General features: G+C 35.0%; 1 protein-coding gene across 1 annotated transcript; it reads left to right on the top strand.

The window, feature by feature from the left end:
* The first annotated feature begins 4,513 nt into the window (after positions 1 to 4,513).
* On the top strand, positions 4,514 to 8,793 carry LOC120205738 (salt stress-induced hydrophobic peptide ESI3-like). The gene is made up of 3 exons (XM_039205566.1): positions 4,514 to 4,587; positions 7,798 to 7,902; positions 8,676 to 8,793. The coding sequence occupies exons 1-3, from the start codon at positions 4,514 to 4,516 to the stop codon at positions 8,791 to 8,793; spliced, it is 297 nt and encodes a 98-aa protein (XP_039061497.1).
* Positions 8,794 to 10,329: the final 1,536 nt, after the last annotated feature.

Raw genomic sequence — 10,329 nt, forward strand, 5'->3', positions numbered from 1 at the left:
AGCTTAAACATATCATCTATCAACAATTGGTCCGCATTTTCTATTCCAATGCGGTGTGTATTCAAAATGAAACTCAATGTTGAACTATAGCCATTAGATCCTATCTTTTAGGCCAATTTATTAATATTGACCCCGAGACTATAGCTTTCCGATTTGGGTTAGATGATAGTGGTATATATAATGAGAGTGAAAATGTGGAATATCCCTATGTTCCAAACTCCAGTGTTAGTACTCTACAATCTCATAACGATCGTTTTCTCCATTTGATGATCTCTTGGTGGTTTAGACCATCCGGAGGTAGGTACTCCACACTTCGTGCTAGGGATTTATGGTGGATGTATTGTATTAAAAATAAAATCAAAATAAATCTGCCCCACATTATATTCAGTCAACTAGTGGACATCATAAACATTAATCATTCAAAACATGTTGAAACATTGATTTATGGATTTCTTCTTAGTAACCTCTTTATCAAACTTGGTCTAAACGTCTCTCTCGACAATCCTAACCCACTCCAAAATCAAATCAATCTTACTTCCTTGAAGAAAGCGGATTGGAAGCAAGACGAGGAAACCGATCTTTGGGTATTTCGACCCGGTAAGCAAACCCTGGGAGCTAGCTCTTCACGAGCTGCCCCTAGCTCTTCTCGTGCTCCTCCTCCTCCTACAGCACTGGCTGCTGATGATGATCCTGAGTTTCATCAACTTATGCAAGATATCGACGATCACGTTCCAGACGATGAGCTTGCACAGGAACCGGCACGACAAGAAGATCAAATGCCACCATATTTTCGATCCTTCTTGGAGTCGTTTGATTTGAGGTTTACTTCTATGGAGTCTCAGATTACTGAGTTTCAGCGGGAGATGCGTGAACGTATGGATGCTCTCACTCTTGAAGTTTGAGCTCATTATCCTCCTCCTCCCGACCCTCCTATGGATTAGACCTTTTTCATGGAGTTGTTTGTTTTGGATTGTTTAATGTTTGAATTTGTTATGGTTTGGATGATTGGATTTTGAACTTAATTTATATATATTTGGTTTGGTTGAATTTTCTTATTTTTTGCATCATTAGATATATATGACTAATTATGCCATTTCACATTTACTTATGAATATTGTTTATGGAACTAATGGCTAATCTCTCTTTTGATTGTGATCTAAGCAGCTTAAGCTATATATATATATTTAATCAATTGGCTATGTTTTTCAAAATCGTGTTTAAATCGATTTTTAAGTCTTTTTGATTTAACAAAAAGGGGGAGAAATGTTAAGTGTTAAAATGTTTTAAAAGGGAGAAGTGTTATAGTAAGGGAGAGTAATTTTTCAAAATTGATTTCAAATTTTTAGAAAATCTTAAAATAACACAAATGTTTTGTTATATCAAAAAGAGGGAGATTGTTGAAAACATTTTTGTGTTTCGATATAACAAATTAGTTTAAATGAATTTTAAGATTTTACAAATGATTTTCTAAGTATATTCGATTTAATTAATCGAATATCAAATTATTACTCCAAGTCTTTTAAGATCAATTTCAAACCTTACTAAATGTGTGAAATTCTGTTTTATACTTAATATATTTTTGAAACAAATTTCGCAAAGTATTTTGAACCAAAATCAAGCCTAAAATCAATTTTTCAGAGTGATGCACCAATCCAAGCATAGATGCACCATGAATTAAATTGAACATCGAATGCATTTCATGCATCGATGCACATACCATGCATCGATGCACTGAGGATTTTATGAAAACATCGAATGCATTTGATGCATCGATGCACCAGCCATGCATCGGTGCACTCTGGCTATTTTGAAACATCGAATGCACTTGATGCATCGATGCACTCTTAGTGCACCGATACACTGAGAGTCCAACGGTCAAAATATTTGAATTTTACACTGATGCTCCGATGCACCTAGGGTATGCATCGATGCACTGATGCTCCCAACTGCTTTAATAAATTGTTTTCACACTTAAACGGCTCTATTGACTCCACTAATCATCCCCAATGTTCAGAATCATTTGAAGATGTATTTAAACAAGCTTAGAAGCCATTGATAAAAAACAAGCAACTAGAATCAAGAGAGAATCAAAGAGAAAGCATCAAACCTCAAGTTTGATCATTTCAAGCCTATTTTTCATTTAATATTCATTTTGCTTTCAAGAACACTACTTGTACTCAATTGTATTCATTCTTGAGTGTTCTTTTCTTTGTTCTAGAATTGTGCAAACAATTTACCTTGTGAGGATTTCCTTATAAGTTTACAAAATTGTAATCTTCTCTTTAGAAAGAGTGTTCTTAAGAATTGGGGTATATTCTTGAGGGTGTTGTAAGGTTATCTCTTTGGCCTCAAAAGAAAGAACAAATTAGTGAATTTGTTAGAAAATCCTTAGTGTGGATAGCTAAGGTAGTGGACGTAGACTTTGGTTGAGAAAGTCGAACCACTCTAAATCGCTGTGCAAATCTTTTTAATTTTCTACAAAAGCTTCCATCGAAATTTTTAATTGCCAATTCACCCCCTCTTGGTCGATTCCGTCGATCGATTAACTCAACAAAAGTTCATGGACTTAATCATATTATTACAATAGTAGGTTTAAACTAACGCCATTAACCAAATTCAACTCACAATTGTCAACATATTTCAATTATAACTTAATAAAAAAGAAAATTAGGGCCAAATTGAATCCATGACCTTTGATAACCTTCTAGTATCAATACTCTAATATGAGTACCGAATGTTCAATGTCGATAATACCATGAGCAGTGTCGATTCCAATGCTCAATGTCGATAATACACTTGATATCTTAAAATTAATTCATTATCGATACTGATTGCACAATACTAATACCAAATGTACCAAATGTACCAAATGGTCATTTTTTTATTAGAGTACTTATATAAATATCAACCAAACCCGTCATAACTTCCATGTCACCAGAATCATACTTAAAATCAATGCAAAAGCACCTCAAAACACCTATGAAACATGCCATTTACCTAAGCATACCAATTCTAATGATCATGCTTAATTATTACCAATACATATACCTTTTACAAATCAAACCTAGTTCCAAATCAAAATTATGATTTTTACCATACATTCATCACATTCTTCATGTTAAAAGTCATAAAGTGAGGATGGCTTTTTTCGGTGATTTAATGCACCAATTTCAGTGGTGTTTTTTGTTGATTTTTTGGCTTAGGATTATTGCACTTTAGTCCCTACACTTTAAGGTATTTTTAAAGATTAGTCCTTAATCTTCAACTATAAATACCCTAACCCATGTAGCTTCAAAATCATCCCAAATCAGTTATTTCTCCCAATACTAAAGAGTTTAGAAAGTTTTCTTATGAGTTAAGAGTGTTTTGTAAACACATGTAAATTTTCTCTCTTTAGTAAAAGATCTGCAGCAGTCCGGAGACGTAGGCATAATTGGCTGAACTCTGTTATCAATTTCGGGTATTATTTTTCCGCTTTTATTTCGCATTCTCACTAATTTGGTTATATGAAAATTACTCGTTACTCGTTTATTTCCCAACAACTAGTATCACAGCTTTTGGTGGTGAATTTTTTGATTTTTCTATGAGGTTACTATTCATGTGAATTTCGTGAATAGTAACATTTGGTCAGTGATACAAATTTGTCGATGGAGGTGTTCTAATACACGGTGGTTCGCAAGAATTGTCAAAAACGATCCAAAAGAAGCTAGATTTGAGTGGGAGCGATGACTTTGAGAAATGAAGTGGATGAGCTCAAGAGGGAGCTACTCATATGCAAGGGAGAAATAAGTGAATGGGGTGCGCTCAAGATCTTCTTGGAAGAACTTAGATTAGGGGCGATGATCGAGGGAGAGCAAGGTGATGCCCATAGACTTTCAGAGGCCATAGCTATAGCCGGAAAGCTGACTCAGCTTGCAAGTGACAAGCCAAGTAGCGATGTGTCCTCTAGGCCCATGCACAGAGATAGAGGCAATAGTGGGGGAGACCGGGAAAAGGTGCAGTGGAGAGATGGTAGAGAAAGCTCTTCGAGTGACCAAGGTGAGCCATCGATTGTTCGTAGCCAAGGAAAGTCATTGGGAAAGAATGGCAAGGCTAAGTCTGGGGCGAAGAAGAAGGTGAGCAAGGAAAAACTTAAGTGCTACTTCTGTGATGGTCCTCATTTGATTAGAGGATTTCCCAAGAAGCATCGCCATACAACCATCATGAAGTGGATGGAAGAAGGAGTAGTGACGGGATTTGGCACGGGCACAAGTGTTAAAGCTACCAAGCCAGGAAAAAGACTTGGTCCGATTGATGGGATCAATGAGGCCAAGCAAGGATCGAGAAGAGGCAATGTTGTTGATGTTGAAGCAGCGAACCCGGAAGAAAGCCCGAGATTGCGAGTATCCAAGCAATCAAGATAGGGGAAAGACTTGGAGAGGCTACATGTTCCAAAGTAGCCGAATCAAGGAGCAAGAGTGGTGCGACTAAAAGTTCTCAAGAAGTAAACCCAGGATCAAAACGTGACGAGACTATGGGTGACAAAGTAGTCGAGCACAAGAAGGGACCCAGTGTGGTAGCAAGAGATAAAGCCGTCAAACCGAGGGTGTAAAGTGAGCAAGTCCACTCACAGTATGCCAGGATGGAGGTGTGGTCCAAGTTGAGGCTTCTCAGGCATAATGGGACACTTAAGTAGTATGTGAGTTGATTTAGAAAACTCATGCCCAAAATCCCAAGTTTGACTGAAGAAGATGGATTCTTCACCTTCATGTTCGGATTGAAGCCATGGGCAAAGAGAGTGTTGGAGCGAAGAGAAGTCAAGGAGTTGTCTAAAGCCTTGACAACCACTGAGTCCATCAAAGAATTTGGAGTCAAGAAGAACAAGACTTCCAAAGCAAAGCCGAAAGCCGAGGGTAGCGGTAAGAGATTCCGTAATGAAGGCAAGTCAGAGGATAAGGAATGTTGTTCCTCGAGTGGAGGAGAAAATCCACTCAATGATGAACTAGATGGTGGATCTGGGGATGATGTGTGCAATCTTGGCACAAGTTCAAGTGCCAAAGATGCTAAGCCGAGGGTAAGAGCCGAGCAAACGAGGGGGCACAAACTTAAGATGCTAGAAGTATTGCAAGATTACTCGAGGGGAGCCGAGTCATCCAGGGTGATGGATGAGCCCAGGATCGAGTTGTCCAGAGAAGTGGACGAACACAAGATCGAGGGGGCATTGAGAGTTGGCTCAATAAGATTCATTTCTGCCAAGGCGAGTAGAAGCCAAGTGCAGGAGGAGTTGGTCATGTCTAAGGAGTTTGCTGAGCATGTTCTTGTAGAGAACATGGCTTCAGAGACCATCATAAGTGAAGGGTTGAAGAAGGGGCTTACCAAGGATGTTGAAGAGAGGAACAGTCCTTAAAAGACTCATAGACAAGAGTCGAAGGGGGCCAAGACATTGAGGGATAAGGCAACCACGGAGAAACTGCCCAATAACAAGTGGGTTTACAGGGCGGTGACTACAGACAAACTGAAGTTGTGTTCAGCTTCAATTGGCATGCTAGAATAACAAAACTAGAAATACTGTTGCATTGATCGAGGTGTGAAGACAGATTAAAATCAGCCTTCAATTGGGAGATTGTTAAAAGTCAGAAAGTAAAGCTGGTTTTTTTTGGTGATTTAATGCATCGATTTCGGTGGTATTCTTGTTGATTTTTGGCTTGGGATTATTTCACTTTAGTCCCTACACTTTAGGGTATTTTTAGAGATTAGTCCTTAAGCTTCAACTTTAAAACCCTAACCCATTTAGCTTCAAAATCATCCCAAATCATTTCTTTCTCCCAATACTAAAGAGTTTAAAGAGTTTTCTTGTGAGTTAAGAGTGATTTGTAAACACCTGTAAATTTTCTCTCTTTAGTAAAAGATCTGCAACAGTCCGGAGACGTAGGCATAATTGGATGAACTCCGTTATCAATTTCGGGTATTATTTTTCCGCTTTTATTTCGCATTCTCACTAATCTGGTTATAGAGAAATTACTCATTACTCGTTTATTTCCCAAAACTTCAAGCATCACATAGGCACTTCATGCATAGGTTGCATGATCATATAGCTTTATCACTCATAAAATCAATCATTCATTCATGAAACTTTCCATAATTAACTAACTTAAATAAAATAACATGAAAAATGTTTTGCATTACATTCACCAATCATGCATCATGAAATCAAATGCATTTACCTAAATGACTTAATATGCATACTTGAGTGATCTTACCTTTCATCACCATAACACTTTTGGGATTGCACCATCATCAATACACGCTTTCAGAACCAATACAACATACAAAGCTTTCAAAATTAAAAATAAATAACATACACCTTAACTACATATCAACTACACAACAAAGACATATACCACCATCGAGGAGTTTAGACACAATGAAATTACATTGATTGCTTCGGAAGTGACTTGCAACATCCTAAATACAATCATGATCGATCAATGAGTACTAAACACCTGAAAACACATCATGTTCATAATGTAAGCATAAATATTAGTGAGGTAGTTAACAAATATGCAACTAAAGAATAACATAACATTAACATGTAAAATGCATGTAATTAAATAAATGCAATGTGAATGCACAATACATGCATGAATGCAAATGCAAATGTAAATGCAAAAGGTATTAATTCCAAAAGTGATCACCGTATAAACTTTTTCATTTAGATAAAAAGGTTCCAATACATCATGCAACCAAGCAAGCTTCCAACCCTAGCTTCATCTAATTCAAAATTATCATTGCATCGATCAAGGTGTTGGACTACTTTCGCACTGGATGACAAACATTCTTGAATCATCAATTGTTGATATTTTTGGGGTAGTTGGTCTAAATGACTTAACAAATATTTTCCCGAGTTATTCACGAATATTTTCCCTAGTGAATTGATCTTTTACTTGCTCAAATTATTGCTCTCTAAGGTGAGTGGTTGTCCATTCACTTATGATGAGAATCTTCAATGTTGGAAGAGGGCTTAGTTGTACTATGAATCATATTCTAAGAGCCTAGAGTAAGTAGGTTTCCCTTTGATAATTGATGATATGGAATTGTGGTGCATTGATTAATGTATGTCACTGAAAGCAAAGAAGCATGTCATGTGCATTGTGTTACTCTTTGATGCATAATGGATTTGGAAAACTAATTTGGAAAATTTATGTGAATATATATGATGTGGGATGAGTAGAACTACTCTACTATGCATGGATGAGTGAGCAATTCGATGTGCAAAATAGGTCGATTTCGGTTCGATTCGGGTTATTTCGAGTTTTGAATCAATTTTGGATTATTATGTTAAGGTCTATATCAAGTCTCGGATCAGGTAAATCGATTCGAATAATCGGATACACGTCAAATTTTTCATATTAAATTCGATAGTTAAAAGTAAAAAAAAATGTGGTTATAATGATATTAGTTATTAATTAAAGTAACAATAATTTAATAATTTTTTTAATTTAATTATTATTTGTTTAACTTGTATCACAATATATATTCAAAATTTTAATTATATAAATATCAATATGTTTTCATAGAAGTGTTATTATCTAGTATAGAGATTTCTTTACACTACTTAACCTAATTTAAATTTTACGAATATAATCCAAATACGAAGGTAACCAAACTCAGGAATTTGAGGGATCGAACAAAAACAGATTGCAAGTATTATGATTAATAAAGGTAGGGTACGTGTCAATCACATTGCCACGTTGAGATCCTGTGTTAATATTGAGGACACCTGTCCTTAAGTCCTACTTTTTGGAACAAATGGAGAAGAAAGCAGTTTGGGTTACTTTTGAAAATTGGTTCAGAGACTTTCCTTGAAGTCATTCTTGCAATTCTCCTTCCTCCCGTTGGAGTCTTCCTTCGTTATGCCTGTGGGGGTAATCAGTTGATTTTCAGTCAAAAATTTATGTTTGAAGAGTGATTATTGATTAAATTAAAAAGTAAAAAAAACGGTAATTTTGCATTGAAAAGTTCGACTGAGTACTTCTTGGAGGCATTCACTGATGAACTTACCCAGATATTGCATTTGAGTTTTTTTTTTTTTTTCAAATATGGCATCACTGTTTTTATTTTTCAATCTATAATAATTACTACAAGAAAAGTAAAGTTGATTTAACTAGAAATCGATTTCATTGTTCATCTATTTTTTGAATCTTGATATTTGTAAATGAAATAAATTAGGTTAAAATGGTTGCTCTTATTTCTGCAATAGTCAATTTAGATAATCGATCAATAGATTATATCAATTTTTATAAAAAAAAAAACAAAAAACCAAAAAAATACAAACCAGCTTTATTGTTCATCTAGTTTTTTTCTAATCCAAACCTTACGTATGCTCCTGCTGCCCACTGCCCTAGCCTCACCTCTACCGTAAACCTAACTACAGTGAAGTCGGTACGTAATTTTGATCAACTTTCATTGTGTTTGAATTTTTTATTAAAAAAAATAAAGATGAGCAGTGAAGTAGGTATTGATATGTAGTTATACCATTTTCACTTTGATTATAGTAAATTTCATAGATTAAAAAATAAAAATGGTAATATCATATTTTGAAGAGAAAAAATTGGGTAATTTCACCGGCATTCACTTATAAATTTCAATTTTTTTTCTTTCAAATTCTAGCATTATAAAACTTGTGGGGATTTGTAGGCGGAATTCTGGATAGATTTGGTGTTGACATTATTAGGTTATATTCCTGGAATTATATACGTAATTTATGTATTAGTTGGATATCTAAGAGCCGAGATTTTCTCTCTTCTTTTTTAGTTTTCTGTGTTGATGTAGCACTAGATTTTGGTGTGTTCCCCTCCTGATAGAGATTAGATGTGGTTTGTAAACACCATTTTTTTTTATTATTTAGTTTATTGTTTTATCATTATTTTATAATAAAAAAAGAAATAATGTTATATGTTACATTTGGGGTTATTAATACCCCAACCGCCCTAGTATCAGACACACAGAGCCTTATCCCGAAAATTGAGGAATGAAAAGAAGTTTTTGTTGACTTTTGTTTTGCTCTCCATTCTTTGCTTTCTTTGGCTCCTTTTTTTTTTTACAGTTTTATTATTTTTTTTCTTTTGGTTTTCAGGAATCATGAGTTGCAGGAAGAGTTGCCACTGTTGAGAGGCGGCCAACGAGTGAGAGAGGCCGACATTGAGGCTCGTCTTTGAAGCTTCTCGGTCGTCGTATGGGCAAGAGAAAGAACGGGGAGAGAAAGAATGGGGGAGAGAACGAGAGAGAGATATGAAAAACGGGGAGATTTTAGGCCGTTCATGAGGTCGACCGGTCCTCCTCCGGTCTCAGTCGAGGTCGCCGGTGGGTGTAGGTCAATAACCGTCCCTGTGGCAGACGTGTGGGGGTCGGTGAGCGGCAGCCGAATGTATGTGGAAGCTTAGGGAAGTTCTCTGCTGAGTTACGTGAAATGAGGAGAGTATTTTGATTGTATGAAAAATAGGTAAATCACGTATTAGGTCCCCTATTTCTAGGAGTTTTATGTTTTGTTCATCTATTTTAGGGTTAAATATCAGTCTAGGTACTCCCAGTTTTAGTGTGTCTTGCTTTTGGTCACTATCAGGGTAAAATCACCTTTAAGCTCACTGTATTTTAGTTTCTTTTGTACTCTGGTCATTTACTTTGTTATTTATTTTGAATATGTATATTGATTTTATTAACTTTCGATTTGGTCATTATTTTTGCTATTTTATTCGTTATAATTTAGCTGTTGTTTTATTATTTGTTGCATTTTGGTCACTAGACCTCTCTTTTCTAATTTATTGCACTTTTATCATTTTGTTTTGTTTTATTTTAATTTAGTCAACATTATTATTCTGATTTGTTCAAATTTAGTCACTGGTTTTTACGTTTATTCATTTTAGCCACTATTGGATTTTACTTCTTATTTTATTGTGATTTGGAATTGATATTTGTAATCTATTCATTTTAGTCACTTTTTAATTTCTGATTTAATTATTAGTTTTTATTTTCTTGCATTTTAGTCAATGTAATTAAATTTTATTGCAATTAGGTCCTTGTACGTATTTTTTTATTTTATGTTGTTTTTACTGTTTCTATTTTTTTTTTGTTGTTTTAATTATTTAAATTAAGTTTATTATTAATTGTTTTGTTTCATAGTTTAATTTCTTAGATTGAATTTTAAATTAGATTAACATTCGAATCAAGCTTAGTTTTAATTAGGGAACAATTCGAGTCGAGTTTTCGCATAAGATGCTCGATTACTCGAATTGATTGCCCGACTTTTTAAATTTTATTAATAATTAATATTTTCTAAAAAAAAACTTTAGG

This window comes from Hibiscus syriacus, unplaced genomic scaffold (assembly GCF_006381635.1).
Source record: "Hibiscus syriacus cultivar Baekdansim isolate YM2019G1 unplaced genomic scaffold, ASM638163v2 tig00012901_pilon, whole genome shotgun sequence".
Lineage (NCBI taxonomy): Eukaryota > Viridiplantae > Streptophyta > Magnoliopsida > Malvales > Malvaceae > Hibiscus > Hibiscus syriacus.